Source organism: Pipistrellus kuhlii, unplaced genomic scaffold, assembly GCF_014108245.1.
Source record: "Pipistrellus kuhlii isolate mPipKuh1 unplaced genomic scaffold, mPipKuh1.p scaffold_m20_p_62, whole genome shotgun sequence".
In the NCBI taxonomy this organism is placed as follows: Eukaryota; Metazoa; Chordata; class Mammalia; order Chiroptera; family Vespertilionidae; genus Pipistrellus; species Pipistrellus kuhlii.
The window spans coordinates 824,606-851,339 of record NW_023425565.1 but is presented as its reverse complement, the minus strand read 5'-3'; the positions used below and the strand labels follow the sequence as shown (position 1 = coordinate 851,339).

The following is a 26,734-nucleotide window of genomic DNA, read 5'->3' as shown; positions in this document are numbered from 1 at the left end:
CAGTCACTGTAACCCTGGGGGCAGGGGGTCATTGCATCTATTTCATGGTGATGGGGCTGGCAGGCTGTGGGCAGTCCTGCGCATGCAACCCAAGTTGTAAGTCTTAAGGCCTAGCCCTTTCTGTCCACCGCTGTCTCCCAATTCGCGCCTGTTGTGCTGAGGAGACAGAAAGGGATTGAGGCAAGTGTGTTCTCTTTCAGGAGAGATAGCGAAGCTGGCCTACGTCTCCCCCAGCGAGTACTGCTTTGACAGGCGGGAGAAGTCTGTGGTGTGCACCGCGTCCTCGGACGGCACTGTGCGGGCCTGGCATCTACGTGAGGTGAGAGGCTGGAGGGGGCCAGGATGAGTCCCGAGTGTCTTCAGTCTCATTTAGCCATCACAGCGACTTCTGCGGTGAGGAGGGGGAGCCCCATTGTACAGATGAGAAATCTGAGCGGCAGGAGGCTCAGACGCCATGCCAGGTCATACTTCAAACCAGAGTCTGAGTGATCACAAATGTCCTGCTTCTGACTTCCTCTGCACGGGCTTGTTTGCACAGTGTGGGGCGCTGCTGTGCTCAGTGCTGTGACTTCCATGTGGAAGCTGATGCTGGCCCCTGGGCGGTTGAGCCCAGGGAACTGCAGCTTTTAGTCACCTCCAGAGCAAGCTTAGTGTGAAAACCCTGAAACGATTTCACACGTTGCTGGTGCTCTTAGTTTAAAAGCTTTTTCTCATTTGAGTCTCACAGCCGCTGAGCAGACTACTCGGCATTACCATCATCCTAATTTTATACAAGTGGAGACTTGAGTAGTCTGAGTTTGTGGTTCCTTGCAATTTCAGGGTTCTGCCTGGCCACACATGGGTGTAACCTGACTTCTTACAATGGGTCCTTTCCTGGAAAACGGTACTTACTTCACATTTCCAGAATCCCTAGACGGGCAACGGCTCCCTAGTACCACATGGTGAGGTGGGTACTTCTCTCTCTGCTGCTCAGTTCTGCTGGAAGTGACAGGTTCCTAGCACTTGAACATGGTGCACAGAGCAGAGGGTGCTCTCCAAGCAGAATTCTTTGAGCCTCTGCCTAACTCCCCACAGATCGTTCCTCTGGCCCGTGGAGAGGGCACCCTGGATCTCAGCGACCTTGGCTGTGACCTGGGCCTGCCTTTTCCGTCTGCATGAGTAGTTGGCTGGTGGGAGTTGCATTCTCGTACCCCTGTGCCAGCCTCGGGTCACTTTCCATTAGAGACCGGAAGAGAACCGGGTGAGGGGTTTCTTTGGTGATGGCAGGTGGTGCTTTTGAAATGGCCCATGAGATCGGAGGCCAGTGGTGGCTGTTGATGTGCGAGCGAGTCTCTGGGAGCCCTAACTGCACACCAGCCCAGGATTCCAGATGCTGAGGGATTCCAGACCAGGTCCTTTAGGGACTCCAGGAACCTGGTGGGACTTGGGAAGGAAAATCAGAGAGGGTGTGGGAGGAGGGCGGGAGGGCTAGAGCAGTTTTGGAATGACTTATAGTTGTCTTTTTTTTTTTTTGCTTTTGAATATATTCTTTCTGATGGTATTTGGGATTCTTAGGATATACTGTTAGCAGTGAGATCACTGGGTCAAATGGCAGTTCCATGTTTAATTTTTTAAAGGAAACTCCACATTGTTTTCTATAGTGGTTGTACCTGTCTGCATTCCTACCAGCAGTGGACTAGGGTTCCTTGTTCTCCACATCCTTGCCAGCACTTGTTTGTTGATTTATTGATGGTAGCCATTATGGCAGGTGTGAGATGGTACTCATTGCTGTTTTAATTTGCAACTCTCTGATGATTAGTGATGTTGAGCACTTATTCATATGTCTCCAGGACATTTGTATGTTCTCTTTAGAGAGGTGTTTATTTAGGTCCTCTGGCACATTTTGATTGTTGGTTTTCCTTTTGTTGCTTTTATATATATGTCTGGGGTGTGGGTTTGTTTGTTTGTTTGTTTTAGATTAACCTCTTACCAGATGTATTGTTGGCAAAAAATGTTCTCCCAGGCAGTGTGTTCTCTTTTAAATTTGAGGCAGCTTTCTTTTGCTGTGCAGAAGCGTTTTAGTTTGATGTAGTCCTATTTGTTTATTTTTTCCTTTGTTTCTCTTGCCCAATTAGATGTATGTGTGAAAATTCTGCTACATGAGATTTCTGATATTTTGTTGTCTATATTTTCTTCTAGGATTTTTATGGTTTCCCAACTTACATTTAAGTCTTTAATCCATTTTGAGTTTATTCTTGTGTATTGTGTATGTCGCCTGTACCTGTCCAGTTTTCCCAACATCATTTATAGAAGAGACTGTCTTTACCCTCTTGTCAAATATTAATTGAGCATAATTGGTTGGGTTGATTTCTGGGTTCTCTGTTCTGTTCCATTGATCTATATGCCTGTTCTTGTGCCAGTACCATGCTGTTTTGAATACAGTAGCTTTATAATATAACTTGAAATCTGTATTGTGATTCCTCCAACTTTGCTCTTTCTCAAGATTGCTGTAGCTATTCGAAGTCTTTTTTGATCCCATATAAGTTTTTGAAGTATTTGTCCTAGCTCTGTGAAATAGCTATTGGTATTTTAATAGGGATTGCATTGAATCTATAGATTGATTTGAGGTAATATGGACATTTTAATGATTTTGATTCTACCAGTCTATGAACACAGTATATTCTTCCACTTGTTTATATCTTCTTATATCCCTTTTTTCAACATCCTATAAGTTTTCTGAGTACAGGTTAAGTTTATTCCTAAGTATCTTAATTTTTTTGTTCAAATGGTAAGTGGGATTGTTTGTTTGGTTTCTATTTCAGAAAATTCATTATTGGTGAATAAAAAAGCCATTGATTTTTGGGTGTTGATTTTGTATCCTGCTATTATATATTGCTAAATTCATTTATTAAGTCTAGTAGGTTTTTTTTTGGTGGAGTCTTAAGGGTTTTTCTATGTACAATATCATGTCATCTGCAAATAATGACAGTTTTAATTCCTCCTTTCCAATATGAATGCCTTTTTATTTCTTCTTATTTGATCACCATGGCTAGGACTTCCAGTACTGTGTTGAATAAGAGTGGTAAAAGTGGACATCCCTGTCTTATTCCTATTCTTAGAAGGAATGCTTTTAGTTTTTGCCCATTGAGTATAATATTCATGTATGGATTGCTGATTTGTCATATATGGACTTTATAATGTTGAAGTATGAAGCCTCTATTCCAACTTTGCTCAGAGTTTTTATCAAAAATGGGTGTTGGATTTTGTCAAATGCTTTTTCTGTGTCTATTGATTTGATCATGTGATTTTTGTCTTTCAACTTGTTTATGTATTGTATCACATTTAATGATTTGTGAATATTGTACAGGCTTGCATCCCTGGAATTAATCTCTCTTGGTCAAGGTGTATGATCTTTTTAATATATTGCTGGATTTAATTTGCTAATATTTTGTTGAGAATTTTAGGATCTATGTTCATTGGGGTATTGGCCTATAATTCTCTTTCTTTGTAGTGTCTTTATCTGGTTTTGGGATTAGAGTAATGCTGGCTTCATAAAAAGAGCTTGGAAATGTTCCTTCCTCTTGGACTTTATGGAATAGTTTGAGGAGTATAAGTGATAGTTCTTTGAATGTTTGGTAAAACTCCCCTGTGAAGAATGCTGGACCAGGCTTTTGTTTGCTGGGAGTTTTTGATTACTGCTTCTGTTTCATCAGTTGTTATTGGCCTATTCAGGTTTTCTGATTCTTCCTGATTCAGTTTTGAGTGACTGTATTTTTCTAGAAATTTGTCCATTTCATACACATTGTCCAATTTGTTGGCATATAGTTATTCATAGTATTTTCTAGCAATCCTTTGTATGTCTGTGATGTCAGTGATTGCTTCACTTTCATTTCTGATTTTATTTATTTGGGTCATCTCTCTTTGTTTCTTGATGAGTCTGGTTAAAGCTTTTTCAATGTTGTTTATTTTTTGAAAGAACCAGTTCATGGTTTCATTGATCTTTTGTATTTTTTTTAATTAGTCTCTAATTCTTTCTCTTAGTTGTAGTGTTAGATAGTTTATTAGAGCTTTTTCTTGTTTATTGAGGTAGGCCTATAATACTATGAACTCCGCTCTCAGAACTGCCTTTGCTGTGTCCCATAGATTTTGGGTTGTTGGGTGTTTAAATTCATTTATTTCCAGGAAGTTTTTTTTTTTTATTTCTTTTTTATTTCATTGGTAACCCATTTATTGTTTAAAAACATACTATTTAGTCTTCATGTGTTTGAATGTTTTTTAGTGTTTTGTATTGTTGTTGATTTCTATTTTCATGCCACTGTGATTCAAGAAGATGTTTGATATGATTTCAGTTCTCTTGAACTTGTAGAGACTTATTTTGTGTCCTAACATGTGGTCCGTCTTTAAGAATGACCCATATGCACTTGAGAAGAATGAACATTCTTCTGTTTGGGGTAGAATGTTCTGTAAATGTCAGTTAAATCCATCTGATGTTTTTTAAGGTCACTGTTTCCTTGTGTGTTTCTTTGTCTGAAAGATCTAGCCAGTGATGTCAGTGGAGTGTTAAAATCCCCTATTATGACTGTATTGTTGTGATCTCTCTCCTAAAGTTCTCCAAGAGATAGATAGATAGATATATATATATATATATATATATATATATATATATATATATATATTTTTTTTTTTTTAGGTGATCCTATATTGGGTGCATAAATGTTTACTAGGGTTATTATTTCTTGATCCCTTTAATATTTTGTAATGGACATTTTTGTGTATTGTTAATGCTATTGCTTTAAATTCCATTTTTCAGATATAAGTATTGCTACTCCTTGCTACTTCTTTTTTTTTCTTTCCCATCTGCATGGAATATTTTTTCCATCCCTTCATTTTATCCTGAGAGTCTTTTGAGATAGCATATATGTCAGTCATATTTTCTTATCTATTGATCTATCTATTGATCTATGTCTCCTTTTGATTGGAGCATCTAATCCATTTACATTTAAAGTTATTATTGATAGATACTTATTCATTGCCATTTTTATTCTTTATGCCTATGTTTCTCTTTATATATGTTTCTTCTTATTACAGTAGTGCTTTTAACATTTCCTACTGTGCTGGTTTGGTGATAATAAACTCCTTTAGCCTTTTTTTTTTTTGTCTGAAATTCTCTTTATTTCTCCATCTATTTTGAATGATAACCTTTCTGGATAGAATAGTCTTGATTTTAGATTATTTCTTCTCATTACTTTGAATACTTCATGCCATTCCCTGCTGGCCTATAGTGCTTCTGTTGAGAAATCAGCTGATAGCCTTATCTTATGGCCCTGAAGATTCTCTTTTTGTCCTTAGTGTTTGCAATTTTAATTATGATGTGTCTTGGAGTGGGTCTCTTTTGATTCCTCTTGATTGGTACTAGTCATGTTTCCTGAACATGTGTAACTTTTTCCTTCCCCAACTTAGGGAATTATCTGTCATTATTTCTTCCAGCAGGTTCTCTTGCTCACTCTCTTCTCCCTATGGGTACATTATAATCCGAATGTTGTTTTGTTTCATGTTGCCCCAAAGTTTCCTTAAACTGTCCTCATGCTTTTAGAAAGTACTTTTTCCCCCTCTTTTTCTTAAAATATTTATTGTTGAAAGTATTACATATATCCCCCCCTCCTCCATTGTCCCCTTCCACCAAATTCCCTCCTCACCTCAGGCCTTCACCATCCTATTATCTGTGACCATAGGTAATGAATATGTGCATATATGTTCTTTGGTTAATCTCTTTCTGCCCCCCTTTCCCATTCTTGCTGAGATTCATTACTCTGTCCCATGTTTCCATGCCTGTGGTTCTATTTTATTCATAATTTTATTTTATTCATTAGATTTCTTGTTCATTTATTTTGATTTCTAGCTTCAATTTTTTTTTGGTCTTTTTGATTTCTAGTTTCAGTTGTTGGTAGATATGTATTTATTGCCATTTTATTCATATTTTTTTATCATCATTCTTTTTCTCCTTCTCTTTTTCCTCCTCCCTTCCTCTTCCTCTTCTCTTCCTCTTCTTTCTTCTTCCTCTTCCTCTTCCTCTTCTGCTTTCTCCTCTTAAGGAATACCCTTCAACATTTCATCTAATATTAGTTTGGTGGTGATGAACACCTTTAGCTTTTTATTGTCTGAGAAGATCTTTATCTGCTCTTCAATTCCAAGTAATAGTTTTGCTGCATAGAGTAATCTTGTTTGTAGGTCCTCACTATTCATTACCTTGAATATTTGTTGCCATTCCTTTTTGGCCTACAAAGTTCCTGTTGAGAAATCAGCTGATAGTCATATGGGCACTCCGTTGTAGGTAACTGAATGCTTTTCTCTTGCTGCTTTTAAGATTCTCTCTTTGTCTTTAGCCCTTGCCATTTTAATTATGTGTCCTGGTGTGGGACTCTTTGAGTTCCTCTTCTAAGGGACTCTCTGTGCTTCCTAGACTTAAAAGTGTATTTCTCTCACCAGGTAGGGGAATTTTTCTGTCATTTCTTCATGTAGGTTTTTTATATCTTCCTCTCTCTCTTCTCTGTCCAGCACCCCCATAATGCGAATGTTCATACACTTGTAACCTATCTTCATATTTTTTTTATTCTTTTTGTTTTTCTGATTGGGTGTTTTTGCTTCCTCATATTTCAGATTGTTGACTTGATTCTCAGAATCCTCTACCCTACAGTAGAATCCCTGTAAATGATTCTTTATTTCAGTTAGTGCATGCTTAATTTCTGACTGGTCCTTTTTCATGTCTTTGGAATTCTCACTGAGATCCTTGAAATTCTCTTGAAGTTCTCATTAAGATCCTTGAGCATCTTTATAACCATTGTTTTAAACTTGGTATCTAGTAGTTTGCTTGGTTTCATTTCATTACTTCTTTTTCTGGATATTTCTTCTATTCTTTCATTTGTGACATGTTTCTTGGTCTCTGCATTTTGGCTGCTTCCATGTATTTGTTTCTATGATTTGGGTAGAGCTGCTATATCTCCTGGAATTGGTAGAGTGTCTTTATGTAGTAGGGGTCTTGTAGGGCCCAGTTTTTTTATTTTTATTTTTTATTTTTATTTTGGTCTTGAGTTATAGGAGAAACTTGCATATTTTGAAAATTAACCCTTTTTCAGATAGTTTGTAAATATTTTCTCCCATTCAGTATATTGTCTTTTTATTCTGTTTATTGTTTCCTTGCTGTGCAGATCTCTTTTGAATTTGATACTTGCTTTTAGAATCTGGTAAATATTACCTAGTACATAATTGTCCTGTATTACTTAGAGATTTTTAAAAAATCAGGAATTGCTGCTGAAATTGGAAACAGGTACCAGTACTTTTGGGGCATTTGTTGATTATTCCCTATGGTTCTCCAGTTTAATTTGAATATATAATAAATTATTTGAACCTTCCTTGCATTTTTATAACCAGCTCTAATAGAACATAATATATGTATTGCTGGGGCTCTGAATAATAATACTTAAATATTTTTAATCTCTATTCATAAGTTATATTTGTCTTTATTTTGTTTTGGTCCTAGTGTTACAAAATGAATCAGAGAGCTTTCTAACATTTTTTTTTTAATAACCTGAAATAGTAAAAGAAATGTTATAGGAGTTATACATTTCTTAAGAGATGGATTGAGTCATTTGTGAAGTAACTGGGCCTTTTGTCTCTGCTTTTTCAGTTTCCTCTGTAACTCCTCTCCAGGTTTTTACTAGGTGTAGCAGTTAATAATATGGATTTTTTTTCAATAGATGGAGTTACATATATGTTGATATATATGATTTGATATGTATGCTATTTTGTTGTATTCATAACAAGCTTCAAAACTTCATATATCAAATTTGCTGAAGGTATTAACATTATAGATATTCTTACACTTAAAAATATCGAATTTCATGTAAAAAAGAATTTGTAGGAAGTCATAATTCATTATTTTAAAGAAAACTGTTGCTTAATACTTCGGAAAGCTTATGGTGAACATGCTCCATCTTAAGACACTTGTGAACGCTGGTTTAAACACTGTAAAAGTGATAATTTTGGTGTGAAAGACAATATCCAGGTCAACTGAAAAAGTTTGAAGACCAACAATTACAAGCATTATTGAATGAAGATTCATGCAAAACTCAAAAACAACCTGCAGAAAGATTAAACATTGCTCAGCAAACAATTTCAGATCATTTACAAGCAATGGGAAAGATTTTAAAGGAAGGAAAATGGGTGCCACATTAACTGAGTGAAAGGCAAACGGAAAACCGAAAAATCAGTAAAATGTTGCTTATGTGGCATGAAAGAAAGTATTTTTTGCATGGAATTGTGACTGGTGATGAAAAGTGGATTTATTTTGAGAATCCCAAATGCATAAAATCAAGGGGAGATCCAGGTCAACCATCTACTGCAAGGCCAAATCAATCGCTTCAGAAAGAAGACAATGCTCTGCATTTGGTGGGATCAAGAAGGTGTGGCGTATTATGTTTGAGCTTCTAAAACCAGGTGCAATCATTTTGATTGCTACTGACAACAAATAATCAATTTGAACCTAGCTTTGATCGTGAAATGACCAGAATATTCCAGAAGACACGGCAAAGTAATTTTGCTTCATGATAACGCACAGTCATACACTTCAAAACCAATTAAAGACATGTTAAAAGATGTTGCCTGGGAAGTATTAACCCACCCACTGTATTCACTAGACCTTGCTCCTTCAGATCACCACTTTTCCAATCGATGGCACAAGCACTTTCCGAGCAGCACTTCAAGACATATGAAGAAGTGGAAATTTGGGTCTCTGAATGGTTTGCCTCAAAATAAGAAAAGTTCTGCCGAAACCGGTTTGGCTCAGTGGTAGAGTGTTGGTCTGCGGACTGAAAGGCCCCAGGTTTGATTCCGGTCAGGGGCATGTACATTGGTTGCGGGCACATCCCCGGTGGGGGGTGTGCAGGAGGCAGCTGGTCAATGTTTCTCTCTCATCGATGTTTCTAGCTCTCTATCTCTCTCCCTTCCTCTCTGTAAAAAATCAATAAAATATATTTAAAAGTTCTATTGGAATGGAATCTATAAATTACCTGAAAGATGGGGAAATGTGTAACTAGCGATGGACATTACTTTGAATAAAGCACTTTTGATGTTTCTCTTGAAATTACCGTGTTTTCTTTGATTACAAAGTCTGCATTATTAACTGGCACACCTAGTACTTGTTCTTCAGTAAAGTTGAATCACTATATTTTGCTAGAAAATTATTTCTTCTAAATCTTCAAGTTTTGTGCCTTAATACTGCTTATTGCTAGACATGATGTTCTCATCTCATCTCTGTCTGTAGTAGGGTCCTTCCTCATTCTCACTGTGTATGAGTCCTTTTATGTAGAACCACTGGGTACTATATAAGTTTTGCCATCATTCATATACCGTCTTTTGGAACTATATTCAGGAATACATTTTTAAAATGTTTTTTTTACTTGGAAATGTTATGACAATCTTTTTTAGGAAACACTAAATGCATTGTAACATGTCACCTCGTGGATTAGTGATAGGTCGAGATGCTACTAACATTGCAGCATTACCCAGAGTAAAGGTCAAAGATTTGAAAGGCTTGTTAAAAAAAAAGGAAAAAAAAGAAAAAAAGAAAAAACACCTCAGTCAATCGTGCCACTTTTATTTCCCCAACCCTAGAGGAAATGATGTTCCCAAATTAGGGGATAATGATTTTGCTTTTCTTTTTCTACCTCCATACAGAGTAACCTTGCTGTCACAAAAATAATGGCATATATTTTCTATCTATACTAATAAAAGGGTAATATGTTCATTAGACATCTTCCGGTCATCCTACCTTCCTTCTGGACAAAGCCACGGTAGTAGAGCCAAGGCAGAGGCAGTTAGGGTCTATCAGGCCGGCAGGGGAGGGCAGTTAGGGGTGATCAGGCCAGCAGGCCGGCAGGCAGAGGGGTTAGGGATGATCAGGCTGGCAGGCAGGTGAGCTGTTAGGAGCCAGTGATTCCAGATTGCAAGAGGGATGTCTGACTGCTTGTTTAGGACACCTCCCAAGGGGTCCCAGATTGGAGAGGGTGCAGGCCAGGATGAGGGATTCCTCCCCCGCTAGGGGGGGCACAAACTTAATGCACTAGATATCTAGTGTTATTATAATTATGTGCCAGGGCTGACCAGCAGACCCTGAGTGACGGATGAATGATTACTCTGACACACATTTCTGTGAAAGAGAGGGCTAAGGGACTGCCTGGCAATAGGAAATAGTCAGCCTCATTCACCTGCCTCTTCAGGCTTTTATTGTTAACAGCAGTTCGAGATAAAGTTTAACTTTTAGATACAATCTGTAGGGTAAGCATTCTGGGAGGACAGGTGCATCTTCAGTGTCCTTTAAACAGGATGTCTAAAGAGTAGGCATAAAGATTCCGGTAAACACCCGAGGGTCTACACGTACACGGACTTGTTGGGAAAGGTCAGTGAACAGTTAGGGGCGGCCACCTTCAGCCAACTCCCCTAGGTTGGAATTTCCTTCTTACAGCTGTTCAAACCAAGTCTGTGCTTCCTCATAGTTATGTGAATGCTTTTCACAGCCAGGCCTTGAGGTAAACTAACATTTTGCTCTTCCTGCAGTTAGTAATTATTCTTTTAAAATTTTTTCTTAGTTTCTTATGTACTCACAATATTTGTCTCCACATTTTACTTGCTGTTCCCTGGAGAATTCTATGGTTTGAGTTTGCCTTTTTCTAGCATTGAAGTATCTGGTACTACCAGCAGCTCCCAACTGTCCCCAGCCCCACGCCTCTCTTTCTGGGCCATAGCAGGTAGAGTCAGGGACCCCAGGCCATCACTGGTCAGCATCTTTCTGCCCTGTTCCGCTGGCCCCTGCTTCCCATTCTGAAATAGGCAAGGGAGTTTAACTGTTCCTTCGCCACTTGCTGCTACTAACCACGGGTGAACACCCTTCGTCCTCCAAAGCTCACCTTCAATCTGTCTACAGGCGAGTTCTGTCCCACTGATGGCATGTTAGCTGAGCAACAGAAATCAAGTGTTGATTTGTTGGCCTGTGAGAAAGAAAGAAACTAGTGGAAGAATACTGAGATATCAGGTGTGGGAAAGGAGACAGAGACCATGATACAGAGATAACATAATAGAAAAAGGGTCAGAATAACCCCAAATTGGAAAGAATCCTTGTGTGTGAGCTCTGGGAGACTCAAGGACAGTGGCTAGTGAGTTGGTTCTCGGGTGCCCTGTCTTAATGGACCATGGTCCCTCTGGCACTTGGGCTCTTTACCTCTCCATCCCAGTTCTCAGAAACCTGGGAAGAGAACATGGAATTGACGCAGCTTGGGCCACTGATTTCCTGTGGGCATGGGCCTGGGCCTGAGCCTGGGCTTGCCTGTGGTGTTCCTGCTGGGTTCACTGTAGGGAAGTGGGTGTTCTGGCCAGGGCAGATGAAGATATGCAACACAAACTTTCATATCCACAAGCCCGGTTAGCTTATCAGTGAAACTGACTACCCAGATCTGAGAGAGATGCTTCGTGTGGAGGCCCTGTGTGCGGCCATTCATGGCCAGGCCCCAGCCAGGTGTGCAGTGTTGGATCCGCCTCCCTGCCTAGCCTTCCTCAGCTGAGCTGTAGGTCACCACTGGAAGTGCAGCAGACATACTGGCCAGTGTGCATGCAGGACCCCACCCTGGGTCCACTTGGGGATGCCACCCAGTACCCCCAAAGTCTCTACATATACACACTCAGCCACCTCCATGGTATTCCCTGCCCTGCTGTTAGTCCCGTGAGGATGGGGATAGGGTCCTTCCATCTGCATGTCCCAGTGTGGGCTGGTTGAGGGATGAATGAAAAGAATGTGTGTTTATGAAATAAACTGCTTTATGTAAGTTCTTGTATTAATTTTGTTGTTACCCAGGGCAAGGAGATCTGGTCTAGCCCTCTGCAGCCTGCTGCTCTGGTGAATTTGGTGACCTACCCTCAGCTGCAGCTGGTTGTCACTGTGGACGCACAAGGACTCATCAAAGTGTGGGAATCAGAGAGCGGGAGGGAGTCAGCCTCCTTCTGCCTGCCTACACCCTCGTCTGCATTGGAGGCCTCTGACCACCCAGAGGGCCCCTTCCTGCTGGTGAGCGACCTGGCTCTCAGGAGCCTCTGTGGGTACTAGCGTCTCCCCAGCAAAGGGCACAAAAAACATTGCAGTGCAGGGCCACGGAGAGTTGGAGATTGGGTGGATTATCAGGTGTTGTAACCTGGCAGTAAGGTGGGCCGAGAGTGAACAGTCTTCGTACCTGCTGCAGCTCAGCACTCCTGTCACCTGGTCTGAGGAAACAAAAGCCCTTTCTGGAGAAGGATACCAGTAGCCCAGGCCTCACATTATTTCTCTTTTCCGACACAGTGTCCATCACACACCTAAAGCTAACTAGGGGATAAGAATAGTACCTCCCTGACTGGTTTGGCTCAGTGGATAGAGCATCGGTCTGCACACTCAAGGGTCCCAGGTTCGATTCTAATCAAGGGCATTTAGTTTGGCACTAAGTACAGGAGGCAGCTGATCGATGTTTCTCTCTCATCGATGTTTCTAACTCTATCCTTCTCCCTTCCTCTCTGTAAAAAAATCAATAAAATGTACTTAAAAATAAAAAATAAAAATAAAATAATAGTACCAACTAGCCCTGGCCAGGTGGCTCAGTTGGTTTGAATGTCATCCCATACACTAAAAGGTGGTGGGTTCTGTTCCTGGTCAGGGCACATACCTGGGTTGCAAGTTCAATCCCCATTTGGGTAAAGTACAGGAGGCAAACTGATCAATGTTTCTCTCTTTCTCCCTTTCTCTTCCTGTAAAACCAATAAAAACATATCCTCGGGCAGGGATTAAAAAAATGAAAATAATATAGTACCAACAGAACTAGCAGGTTAAACAGTAGACAATTTGAGAGAGCTATAGGGGCTTCGGGTAGTGTGGTTATTTGACACAGACAATAAGACACCAATGATTGTTATGATCAGGGAGGTGAATTTCAGCAGATAACTTAAAGCTATAAAAAATGACACAGACACAGACCACAGCATGGTGATTACCAGTGGGAACAGATTGTGGTGAGAGGTGGACTAGGATAAAGGAGGGATAAATGGTGATGGAAGGAGACTTGACTTTGGTTAGTGAACACACAATACAATATACAGATGATGTATCATAGAATTTACCCCTGAAACCTATATAATTTTATTAATCAAGGTTATCCCAATAAATTCAATTACATTTTTAAAAGCTATAAAAATGATTTAGAAAAGAATCAGAACAGGAAAACTGAAAAGCAAAGGTGAAGAGATCAGTGAATGGACTTGATGGAGGGTGGAGAGTAGGACCACACAGATTGGGGAGGATGGATGCAGCTGTGGGCACTGGCAAGTTCTACTTCTTAGCTTAAGTGGTGACATGAATATTTTCTTTGGTAATAATTCATTGAGCTCTACGTTTGTTTTGTGCATTTTTCCATATATATGCTATATACATCAATTAGAAAGCTAGAATATGGAAGGAAAAGAGTGAGCTGAAGGATAACAATGGTCTGGAACAGAGCCGGGATAGCAAGAGTGTAATTGCGGAAGAGAGGGTAAGAGATATAGACAAACTTCTGAGACATTGTGGACACGATCACTCGTGGCTCTTGTGTAAAGGCAGCTTCTGATCCCATGGGCCCCTGGGGATGCCCAAGATGCTGACTTTTTAACCGGCCTCTTGGGAATATTAGGGCTGCCAGTTCTTTTGAGTAGCAAGACCACAAGGATCTATGAAAAAACCTAGTACTTGAAATCCCCAGAGTAGGTGAGGCACCCCTTTTCTGTAGTCTTGATGCTGAAGGATAGCCTGGCTGGGCACCAGATCCCTGCTCACAATTCTCTTGAATTTTGTGAAACTGTTACTTCACTGTTTCTGTTTCTGTTGAAAAGTCTATAGGTATCTGACTTCACTTGTTAGAAACTTGCATATTTAAACTCAAAAGCCTTCAAGATATTTTGAAATATTTAAAGTCTAGTAGTTTCATTGTGACATGTCTGCAGTGATCATCTGGGTCACCCTTCAGTACATAGATTCAGGTTTTTTTATTTATTTCTAGAGAGTTTCACTATATGTGAATTTTAATTATTAATCTGTTAATGAAGTGTTCCTCTGTAGGAACTTGTCATGTTTATTAGACATTCTTGCCTATCTTCTTAGATACTTTCCAATTCATTTTAGCCTTTCATTCTACTTTTGTTCTTGTATCTGTTTTCTTCTCTTCTAGTGCCCTTATGTGTTCAGAGAATGTTTTCTCTCTTAGGTTTATTATCTTCATTTTTTTCCCCTTAATTCTCACCCGAGGATATTTTTCTATTGATTTTTTAGAGAGAGTGGAAGGGAAAGGAAGAAGCAGAGAAAGAAACATCGATGTGAGAGAGACATCAATTGGTTGCCTCCCACATGCACCTGGACTGGGGCCAGGTGCCAAGCCTGCAACAGAAGAACAATCCCTTGACTGGAATTGATCCCGGGACCCTTCAGTCCACAGCCAATGCTCCGTCCACTGAGCCAAACTGACAAGGGCTATTACCTTCATTTGTGAAGTAACTTTTCTTTATTTTTTCCTGATGTTTTTATTGATTTTTTTTTAAGAGAGAAAGAATGGAGAGAGAGAAACATCAATGTGAGAAAAAACATTTATTGGTTGCTTCCTGTATGGCATCCTGACCAGGAACTGAACATGTAACCTGGGCATTTGCCCTGACTGGGAATCAAACTGGCAATCTTTTTGGTGCATAGGGCCATACTGTCCAGGCGAGATAACTTTTTCATCAGTGTATTTTGTGAATTAATTTCTCTTATTTAATATCTTGTGGTTTTTTTTTTTTCTGTTTCCATTCTGAGTGTTGAATTTCTGATTCCAGATGTCCCTTCATATGCTTGTATTGTGATATTTAACTCCTGTCCATGTGGCTATAGATCTCTGGTTCCTGGTGGAATAGTTTTACCAGCTTCAATGTGTTGCTTCTCTCTTTTGCTTTCCATGACCTTGTTTGTTGCCATTTTTTGTGTGTTGTGCAGAGTTTGTGTTTTCTTGGCCAGTACAGACAAGTGTTTTCAGGAATAGGAAGTCCAGATTGTGTTCCAGGTGCAAATGTCTGTGAAAAATGTTCTTCTAAAACAGTAGGTGATGTACAAGCCATTCAAGAAACGAGCCCTTGACCATTAGGAGAAAGAAGCTAATTTACTCCCATATCACTCCTCTGTGGAAATACATTCAAAATAATTAAAATTAAATTAAAAGGCAGTTAGCCTTAGCTGGTTTGGCCTGTGGACTGAAGGGTTCTGGGTTCGATTCCGGACAAGGGCACATGCCCAGGTTGTGGATCGGTCCCCAGGAAGGGGATGTGTGCCAGCCTATCAATGATTCTCTCTTATCATTGATGTTTCTCTCTCTCTCTACTCTTCCTTCCTCTCTGAAATCAATAAAAATATGTTTTAAAAAATGTAAAAGGCAGTTATAAAATTTTCCCAGGGATAATTGATTTTTAAAATCAATCTGGGATGTGCCCAGCCTTGCTAGGCAAGACAAAACCTGGAATTGAAAAAAATACACAGATTTACCGAAATTAAAAACATCTGAACAATAGGGCATTATAAAATTAAGACATAAAAAATCAGGAGAAATCATTATCTTATTTTAAAAATCATTAATATATTATTTGAAGCACAGAGATCTAGTAGAAAAATAGGTGAATACATGAATGGTCAACTCATAGAAGAAGTACAAGTGGCCAATAATGTGTAAATGTGAAACCCAATTCATAATCAAGAAAGTAGCATCGCAAGGCTTTTGGCCCACTGGATGAGCAAACATATTAAAAAAATTGGTATTATAATAAGTTTGATGAAAAATATTTTATACATGGCAAATAAGGATATAGATTGAACACTTTTAATAAAGCTTTCTTTTTTCCCCGTTAGTAGTTTTAAATGTGATACTCTTCAGACCTAACAATTCCAGTTTTAGGGACCCCTCGGGAGGAAATATTGGCGTTGTCGCACAAAGATCATTCATGGTAACGGAATTTGTAAACAACCTAAATTTCCATCATAATGGATGAAGTAAAAAGTCCTGGAAAAAAGTCCTCTGATGAGAAAAGATATTTGGAAACAGAAAAGACGGGCAGGCTGCAGAATAGCATGTGAGCGTGAGGGATAGCAAGGGCTTTTGTGTGGAGGGAGGAGAGGGCTTGCTCTCGTATTGTGTGAGTAATTCATTACTGTTGACTTAAGTGGCATTTCACCCCAGCGAGGAAGGCGTTGTGTGGCCCCTGTTCCTTGGGCGAGGACAGGAGTGCGCAGGTGGTCACCGCACTTCGCATTGCAGGTGGCCTGTGCCGACGGAACGCTCTGCACGCTGACGGTGCCCGGGCTGCAGCTGCTGTCCAGGGTGAGCGTGTTCCCGAACCAGCCCGCCAGCCTGCTCTGCTCCCCTGACTGCCAGTGGGTGTTCACATTGGCCGAGGACTCAGACCTGAGCCCCAAGGTCAGTGCTGGGCTGTGTCCCTGGTCCCAAGGGCAGGCTTTGTGTGCACAGGTGGTGGGTTCTGTGTCCGGTCTTGCACATGCATCTGGGAGGGCGCCTTCTCGCACAGGACCACGTCTGTGGCCGCTCAGGGCCCCCAGCTGGGCAGTGGGGGTGCCCGCTGCTCCCCGGAGCCGCTGTTCTCTCCAGGCTGCTGTACTGCCCACAGGTCGGAAGGGGTTCGTTGGCTAGAGAGGACAGAGTTCTGAAGGGGCTTAAGGCTTTAGGGACATCTCAGTGGAGTGTCATAAGACATTCAGCGGCTTGAGAACTGAGCTTCCATGAGAGAGGATGCTGACAGTGTGGGACAGCATCATTGCCTGGACAGGGCACAGCATGCCTGCTTCGTGGCCAGCCCATGGCACTGAGGACCACCACAAGCACCAGAAACCCGGGACCCAGGGAGCATTCTGGTGATTTCTGGGCTCGGAGGCGTCCAGCCTGAGTGCCAGGAACCGACCTGGAAAATTAGGGCGGAGTTGGAGACCACTGGAGAGGGTCTAAGCCATGCTGGCGGGTAGATGAGGCAGGCCAGGAAGAGAGCAAGGACAGGCAGGGCAGTCGGGCGGCAGTGCCGGGGCCTGGTACCAGGGAGGTGAGAGGTCTGCCGGGGCCATGGAGGAGAGGCTTCAGGCAGGGGGCAGGTGGAGGCCGGTCACCGGGAGTGGGACTGCTTGACAATCAGTCCTCAGGACGGACAGGAAGTGTTTGAACCAGACTGCCTGGAAGTAGGAAGAGAACCTGCAGGCAGACATGGGAGGCAAAAGTGAGACAGTGAAGTGCAGCTGCTCCACAGCAGGAGAGCCGTTTACTGGATCCACTCAGCTGCCCTCACTGGGACCCACGGACCCAGGCCTCTCTCGTGGCCAGACGTGGGCGGGGCTTAACCTCATTCCCTGGTTCAAGCCACGTGGGAAGGAGGGTCTGCAGTGGCACAGCCGCTCCATGACACCAGTAAGGTCTCTGTGGGGGCGGGTCCCTGCGCAGAGCCGCTTGGAGGGGCTTCAGAGTGCTCTGGGGTCAGAGACGTCTCCCGTCATCGCACTGAGGCCGCTGGTGGTGTCCCCAGGTGTTCCACTCGCAGTCCCTGCTGTGTCCCCCAGAAGACGAGCCTCCCGTCTCCACTGCGCTCCCCATCGGGCTGACCTCCAGAGCCTGCTGGGCCCCCGAGGAGGCAGCCAGGCTGGCGGTGATGCACAGAGATGACAACAGCGTGCAGTGGGTGGTCACCACCTACGAGCTGGGGGCTAAGAAGTGCAGGGATGCAATGAACATTCTGGGTAAGGATCCCCTATCAGGACTGTGGGTCTGCCTGGCACAACATTGCATAGGATGCTTCAAGCGCAGATCCCTCATGTTTCCATGGGGACCCTTTCTTGTCTTGCAGTGAATATAGTGACACAACAGCTGTTTCCTTGTTTGTGATGTTACATGCTGGGTGGGTGGTGGAGCACCTGCTTTGTGTCAGGCCCTATGCATAGCCCTGAATTCAGACATTAACTTCTGTCCGCTTACAGCCTGCCCTCTCCTAACTTACTCACCTTCTTCCCTTCACCCTGCTTCTTTTCCGTGTATTGAAGGCATGTTCTCAGTGCCGAGTGCCGGCAAAGATGAATAAAAGCCACAACTCTCTCTTCCCCAAGGAGCTCCTAGTCCAGTAGGAAAATAAGATCCACAGCCCTCTTCTTCCCTGTCTCCTAAACCCCACACTGCTCTAGACATGCCTTCCCGCTGGTCCTTAGCACATTTTCTGTGGTATTATGACATGTTTTCATGTCATCATTTGACCTTAATTTTCATTCTGAGCTTCCTGGCAGCTGAGGAAAACGGGAAAACGGGATATGTAATAATCCCTAGTCTGAAATGAGAAAGCGCATGCATTTTTCAAAAGAGGTAATTTTTCTTCCTGGTGCTAAATTCCATCAGGAAGTGATCAAGTTGATTAAAAAAAACACACACACAAAAAAACAAGGAATGCCATAGGTGTAAAAGACTGTGTCTTCAACGATAGTGTTTGGCAGATGTCGTAAGTGCCGTGGCTCTCATGTGGCCCTTTTCCATCGCAGCCTGCCCTACTGAGGAGGGGCAGGAGGAAGGGTGTTCACTCTCCCCGTCCTCTGCCCGGGCTGTGTGCCAGTCCTGTCACACACACGCACGGTCCCCTGGGAGACACCGCATTCCGTGCGCTGGAGCCAGGGCACGGGAGGCGGAGGGAGTAAACGCGGTTCAGCCGTGAGCGCTGCTTTCGCTCTGAAGCCTTGTTCTGTTCAATGTGCCGCGTCATCTCAGGCGGGGCACGCCTGTCCCGCGCTCCAGCGCTGCCAAGAATGACCAGGGTGTGTTTTTATTTCAAAAAGTACAACAGGTCACAAGTTTCATCCTGCCAGACACCATGATGCCCCCTCACCTCATGAAGGGGCACGGCTCCCAAGTGGTGCTGCTGGTGTCGGGGTCTGAGCTGGTGCTGTTCACCATGCACGGCCTGCGGCTGGCAGCCTTCCAGGACCATCAGAAGCCCATCACGGCCCTGTATGTGGTGAGTGCAGCACATCCGGCCCGGATGGAGGGCCTGCCCCGGACGGAGCCCACATGCCGCCTCATGTAGCTTTTCATTTCAAGGACCAGAGCCGAGTCATCACCTCTTCTTTCGACCTCTCCTTGCGAGTCTACTTGTGGAAAAAGGAGAATAAGCTTCCTGCCCTCAAGAGCTGCTGTTACTTGCTCGGGGGCTCCCACCGCTGGGCCAGGTAATTGCATCTGATTCCTCCTCTACCTGTAAGATGGCCTCTCCTGGCCTCCCTGCAGTACCTTTTTTAAAAATAATTTTTTATTTTTAATGTCTAAAGTTTTATGTATGTCTCCTTTTCCCCCACTGACCTCCTGCCCTAGCCATTCCCACCCTGGGCAAGTCCTCCCCCATTCCCCCCCCCGCCCGGCCCGGCCCAGTGTCTGTGTCCATTGGTTATGCTAATATTCATGATACAAGTCCTTTTGTTGCTCTCTAACCCCCCTCCCCCCCCCAATCTCCCCTGCTGTTTGTCTCTGGATCTATTCTTGTTCATCAGTTTAAGTTGATCATTATATTCCACATGTGAGTGAGATCATGTGATATTTATCTTTCTCTGTCTGGCTTATTTCACTTAGCATAATGCTCTCCAGTTCCATCCATGCTGCTGCAAATGGTAAAAATTCCTTCTTTTCTATATCAGCGTAGTATTCCATTGTGTAGATGTACCACAGTTTTTAATTCACTCATCTGCTGATGGGCACTTAGGCTGTTTCTAAATCTTAGCTATGGTAAGCTGGGTTGCTATGAACATAGGGGTGCATATATCCCCGCAGTACCTTTTCAAGGATTCCCTTGGAAAGAACGTGACTGGAACTTGGGAGTCCTAGCCTAGCCTGCCCCTCACTACTTGGGGACCCAATGAAAGGCACTGGTCAGAATCTCTTCCCTCCTCTGAAAAAAAAGATGTTCTGCATCCTCTACCCAGTCTCCTTTAATGTACGAAACCACCACCCACAGCTGGCATCACCCACAATGCCCCGATGCAGTGGGGGTGCAGGGGTGCGGTTATTTACCCAAAGACCCACAGGGATGCCCAGTGAGGTCCGGGGGGGCCTGACAGCCCTGCGGCCCAGTCTTCTCCCCCCTTCCTAACCCACACAATTCTGAATTCATTACAGACCCTGGTCGGGGAAGGCGTCTGTGGGGGCAAGACAGTGAAAGTCTGAAAGAAAGCTGTTTTGCAACATGTTTTCAGGTTAATAAGTTGGAACCACTTACACGAGCTTTCTTGCCAGAGTGCTATAGGAAGATCAGGGCTTCCAGAGTTCACATTCCCTCCGGGAGAGTTGTTAGTCTCTTGTCAGGAGATAGGCAGTAAATCCAACCTCCTGTGACAAACATCTCACAGCTATTTTAAATTTTATTTTATTTTTCCCATTACCATTTATTCCCCCATACCCTCTTCCACCTCCACCCCCCCTGCTCCCTACATCACCACACTTGTCTGTGCCCATGAAACATCATACAAACGTAAATGAAAAAGTACAATGCTCCAAACCAAATATTAAAAATTACAGATTTCTGTAACAAAGCTACGTATTTTTTGAATTGTAAATCAGTAGTTGTTTGAAGACAATTATTAGAGGAAATTCCTAAAGCAGGAGAATCTTAGTTCTTTTCAGTAAATAAATACAATTTTCTGGGAAGATTAGTAGAGTCAAATTAACTTTTAGGAGCATTGATCTGTAGGTAGTTTTTAACCCTCTCAACTTTCTAAACAAACGTAAGGCCAACTCAGGCTCTGCATTCTGAAAAGCATTGGCACCAACAACTGCTTCCCTCAGAATTCCTCAGTAAATCCCTTGCACGTTGGAGGTCTGGGCTGCACCGAAGTGTCTGGGAGCCCTGCCGTCCGTGTCCATGTTGGCAAGTGGTGCAGTTCTGTATGTACGTCTGCCAGTTCGCTTGGGGTACATTTGTGCCTAGGTTCCCTGTGCTTGGAGAGGCGCGTGGCCTCGCTCTGCTGTGTCTGCTTGTGACCGAGGCCAGCCCGTGTGAAGTGAGCCTCTGTCAGGAATAATGATGACCTCCGTCCAGGGGCAGGGTAACCTCCCGCTGGGGAGATGCATGCAAACGCCTGTGCCTGTGGCCTTGTTCAGGTCAGCCTTCGGGGGCTGTGCTTACGTAGCTTTCAGCCTCACAGATGCGCTGTTTCTTTCTTTTTTATTTATGACTTTACGGAATTCTCTGTTGCATTCTTTACTGCAATACGAGTAGTTAGAACATCCTCTCACTGACATAATACTGTTCTCAACTTAGCAAGCAAGTATCACATCTAGAAACTTCTTTATGTCTTTTTAAATACTGCACTGTATGCATCATAAAGCAACATGTACCCGTTTGCTGTATTGCACTGGTCTCGCCATGGTAAGCAAGCAGAAACTTTGGAATATTCCATTTCACATGTGCTTTTAAACACTGCAGTACATGCATTGTAAAATTGTAAGCACATCCATCTGCTGACGTGACACTATTTTCTTTTCTTTTTCTTTTACCAAATTGCTTTAATAGAAACAAGTTTCCTTATGTTTGAAAAACAAAACTTAAAAATCAGCAATACTTTCAACAAAACTTATAAAAACTAACTAGTGACTTTGAGCATGTTTTCATGTGCCTTTTGGCCTTCCTTCTGTCTTCTTTTGAGAAGATTTGATTTAGATTCATTGCCCATTTTTTTAATTGGCTCATTTATCTTCCTTTTACTAAGTTGTATACGCTGTCTGTAGATGTTGGAGATTAAACCTTTATCAGTGATAACATTTGCAAATATGTTCTCCCATACAGAGGGCTTTCTTGTTGTTTTGTTGATAGTCCTGATTTTTTAAAATAAATCTTTATTGTTCATATTATTACAAATGTTCCTCATTTCCCCCCTCCACTGCTCCCTTCCACCAGGTTCCCACCCCACCCTCTGCCCTTTCCCCACCCCTCATCCATAGTTGTACAGTTTATGTTCAGTCTCTTCCCGCATCCCCCCCACTCCCCTTTCCCCAAGAATCATCAGTTCACTCCCCTTCTATACCTCTGATTCTATTATATTCACCAGTTAATATTTTTCATCAGATTTTTTTACTTCCCTTGGTTTTTAGATTCACTTGTTGATAGTTATGTATTTGTTGTTCATAATTTTTATCTTTATTTTCTTCCTCTTCCTAGAGAACCCCCTTCAGCGATTCATATAATTCTGGTTTGGCGGTGATGAACTCCTTTAGCTGTTTTTTTATTTGTGAAGCTCTTTATCTGGCCTTCGATTCTGAGTGATAGCTTTGCTGGGTAGAGTATTTTTGTATGGCCTGCATGGTTTCTGTTGAGAAATCAGCTGACAGTCATATGGGTGCTCCTTTATAGGTAACTACCTGCTTTTCTCTTGCTGCTTTTAATATTCTCTCTTTGTTATTTGCTCTTGGGATTTTAATTATGATGTGTCTTGGTGTGGTCCTCTTTGGATTCCTTTTGTTTGGGGTTGTGTGCGCTTCCTGGACTTGTAAGTCTAATTCTTTCACCAGGTGGGGGAAGTTTTCTGTCACTATTTCTTCCAGTATGTTTTTGGTATCTTGCTCTCTCTCTTCTTCTGGGATCCCCATAATTCTTATGTTGGTTCGCTTGAAGTTGTCCCAGAGGTTTCTTACATTATCTTCAACTTTCTGGATTCTCTTGTCTTCTTGCTTCTGTGGAGGAGTGTCTTCTGGCTCTTTATGTTCCAAATATTTGACTTGATTCTTGCGATCTTCCAGTCTGTTTTTAGGACTCTGTATAATATATATATTTTTTTATTTTAGACAATGCATTCTTTATTTCTAGTTGATCCCTTTTTATTTCTAGTTGATCCCTTATCATATCCTCACAGGTCTTGTTTATTTTATCGGCCTTTTCTAGGAAATTCTTGAAAAACCTTATAAGCGTGGTTTTGAACTCTATATCCAGTCGCTTTTTGTCCTCCATTGCTTTCGCTTGTGATCTGTTTTCTTGTCTCGGCATTTTCGCTGCTTCCCTGAATTGGTAGGGTGGCTTTGTGTGCTGAGGTGTCCTATATGGTTCAGTGGTTGAGGCTCCCAGTTACCTGAGGTGGACACTCTTGGTGCCCCCTTTTGTGGACTGTATGTACAGCCTTGTTGCAGTTAAGTCTTGATGTTGGTATCACTGGGAGGAACAGACCTCCAGGCCTATTGGCTGTGAGGATCAGCTGTGTCAGTGCCAGGAGACTGCCTTATTCGACTAGACTTGGAAAATTTACCCTAAATTTACCAGCAACCGAGCAGCACTCCCAAAAGCCTCTGCTTGGCTTGGGTGGGGTGGAGTTTCAGGATGGAGCCTACAGTCTTGGCTGCCTGTCAGCCCCACCCTATGAGTTTCCTGAGTCTCAGTGTTCCTCAGTGTCCTTTGGTACTTGCTGCAAGCACCTCTGAGAGAAAGGTGCCCTCGAGTTTCGCCTGCTATCGAACAGTCTAGACTCTCCCCCAATGAGCCGGGAACTGGGGTTCAGTGCAGTTGGAAGTGGGGTTGGAAGTGGGGATCAGAGCAGTCTGGAGCTTTTGTCTTCTTCCCACTAGATCACTCCAGTGCACAGTCAACACTTCGTTCTCTGTGCGCAATGTGGGCGCCTCCAGGGCTCTGCCTTTCCCAGCTCTTTTGAGTTTCTGCCTTATAGCCCAGATTCCTTCCATATGAGCCTAGGTCCCCAGGGTCTGGCCTAGAACTGGGGTTCAGTACAGTCAGAACTGGGGTTCAGCACAGTCTGGAGCTTTTGTCTCCTTCCCGCTAAGGCAACCTAGCGGCAGAGTCAACAGTCCGTCTTCTGCGTGTAATGCGCGCACCTCCAGGACTGCCTTTCTCCTCTCCTCTGAGTTTCCGCCTTACAGCCCAGACTCCCTCCGTTTGAGCCTGAGTCCTCAGGATTTCGCCCAGAACTGGTGTTCAGTACTGTCAGAAGTGGGGTTCAGCACAGTCTGGAGCTTTTATCTTTTTCCCCGCTAAGGAACGTCAACCAGGCACTCAGCCTCCCCTCCTCTCTGGCTCCGTCCTCTCCCCGTGCACACCGATGTGACACTATTTTTAATGTGGCAGATGAGTGTCACATCTCAAAAAATGTATTTTAATCAGGACTCCAGAATGAATGGATCATGACCTCATATTATGCCCCTTCCCTGATTTACAGTACATACCTCCAGAAATCCTTAGTTTGAGTGATAATTTCTTTTTTCAGGAGCTTCATTTGGCAATAATAAACCCAGAAATCTAGCTTCATACTGTTGTTCCCTGTAAGTTCTAAGATGTGCAACATTTTATCTCCTTTTTTGGCACCTTAGTGAATACTGCAAGAAATAACCAACATTTTCTAGGAACTTTCCAGTTTCCTAAAATGTTGTCATATCTGAATACGAATTCTGATTTTCCAAAGAAAATGTGTATTAGACCTAAATTTACCAGCAACCCAGCAGCATGCCCTTAAGACCAAACCAGGAGAAACAGACATGTCTCCAGAAAGACGTCAGAGGAAGGTCCGTATGTACCTGAGGAAATAAATTCACCTACAACCAGACTTTATGTGAATGTTCACATCTACTCACGAGAAATGGACACACATCACACAAAGACTTGCAAGGGATGTTCTGAGCAGTTTTACTCAACCCAAAGAGTGCAGACAGTGCAAATGCCAGTCATTATGGATAAATCCATTGTGGTCCATCCATACAGGGGAATATTACTGAGCTATAAGAAGGAATGGCACATTGACATACACTTAACATGGGTGAAATGCAGAAACATCGTGCTACAGGAAAGAAGCCAGATGTATAAGATAGAACTGTGATTCCTTTTATGTAACATCCAGGAGAGGCAAGTCTCTAGAAACAGAAAATGAATTAGTGGCTGCCTGGGGCTGAGAGTAGGATGGGATTATTTATCAACCATAAACAAACAAACAAATAAATAAATAAACAAACAAATAAATAAACAAATAAATATTTAGATAAAGATTTTTTTTCTAGATTTATTTTAAATATTTATTTATTTATTTGTTTATTTATTTATGGTTAAGCCTCATCTGAAATAATCTTTTTTTTTTTTTTTTTTTTTTTTTTTTAGAGAGAGAGAGAGAGTGGAAGCTGAGGAGGAAAGACAGAGGGAGAGAAACATCGATGTGAGAGAGACAAATCAATTAGTTGTTCCTGCATGTGCCCCAGTTGGGGATCAAGCCTGCCACTGAGGTACATGCCCTTGATCAGAACCCTTCAAACTGCAGGCTCTAGCCACTGAGCAACTGGGCTAGGGCACAACAGATCTTTTTGGAGAGATGGAAATGTTCTAAAACTGTATCATGGTGATGGTTGCCCCACTCTGCAAATTTACTAAAAATCCATTGAGGAAAAAAAGACGTAAAGAGGAGGAATGATGATTCTAAAGAGAGAAAGCAGATGCACATTCAACCTTCTTTGTCCCAGAATCACAGTGATCACTGGCTGGCTGAGGGATCGGGGAACAGCTTTCCCCTGAATAGACCAGCCAACGCTGCAGTTTCCTGAGTCTGGAAACTGTTACATTCCACTCGATATTAATTTCTAAGTTGAATAGAACTTTAGTTGCTTCTGAAGGAAACACAAGAAGTTCCTTCTCTAATTCTGCTTTTGCTTCGTTTGGTTTGGTTTTCTGTATACCTGCTTTGATTTTTCTCTCATGCCTCAGCAGAACATTGTACGTTTGTCTAGGCAGACACAGGTAACATCACAGAGAATGGTGGCCTTATAGCTGCTGTGTTTATATCTTCACTGAGACTGATTAGGAACTGATGATTTTAAATGCTGGGGAAACGCTCAGACCTGCCAATATTACATCAGGAGAAGTTTCCAGAATAGTCAGGATCACTGCGATTCAGGCAGCTATTCCCAGGAGGGTCCAAAGCTGATATTCTCACTGCAGAAGTGATAGTATTTGCTAATAGTTACAAATGAATGTAGGCTCTCAAATGTGGCTGGGTGGAGGAGGCATGAGGATGTGTGTAAAGGCCCTATTGCCTACACATTTGTCCTTGTCTCAAGTTAACATGCAGCATGTCCTTCCCTTCACAGTGGATTTACCCAGGTGGAAAGTGACAGCATGAGCATTGTGGGCGTGGAAGCCAGAAACACTGGCACAAGTATTCTAAGGTCATACTACTTCCAACTGCAGCGAGACCAAGGTAACTGCATTAGTTAAAGATCATCTCACTTTGGTGAATAGCTTGTGTATATACAGACTAAAATGATCTTTTAATCAACATTGGGAAAGGAAGTAATTTTCATATGCCTTCTAGGGGTGGGCACTGTGCTATTTGAGTCTATGTAGATCATCACAGCAAGCCCATAACATAGGAATGATTCTGTTTTTCAGACAAGGAACAGGAAACGTAACAGGAGAGTCCTTAACCTGTTGTTGGCCTTCGTTCCAGCTGCCTAGCAACCTGCCCAGCGCTATTCAGATAGTAAGTGGCAGAAAGGAGAGAATGTCCACTGGGGGCCTAGAAAGCCCATGCTTAAAGTGCTGGGGGTGTAACAGAATCATTTTTGTTGTTCAAATATGTAAGTAAATGTATTTTATCTTCTTATTCTTGTGCAATGTGCTTTAGACACATTAA

General features: G+C 42.5%; 1 protein-coding gene across 1 annotated transcript in view; it reads left to right on the top strand.

Annotated features, from left to right (window-relative positions):
- Positions 1-26,734, top strand: part of LOC118708694 (F-box/WD repeat-containing protein 12) — a 36,095-nt gene extending 9,361 nt beyond the window's left edge. Inside the window, exons 4-11 of the mRNA XM_036420111.2 lie at positions 201-319; positions 11,882-12,091; positions 16,359-16,517; positions 17,626-17,836; positions 18,914-19,092; positions 19,176-19,303; positions 26,190-26,299; positions 26,491-26,734. Of these exons, the coding sequence (XP_036276004.1) occupies positions 201-319; positions 11,882-12,091; positions 16,359-16,517; positions 17,626-17,836; positions 18,914-19,092; positions 19,176-19,303; positions 26,190-26,299; positions 26,491-26,510 (1,136 nt within the window). The 3' untranslated portion in view covers positions 26,511-26,734. The remainder of the gene's footprint in view (positions 1-200; positions 320-11,881; positions 12,092-16,358; positions 16,518-17,625; positions 17,837-18,913; positions 19,093-19,175; positions 19,304-26,189; positions 26,300-26,490) is intronic.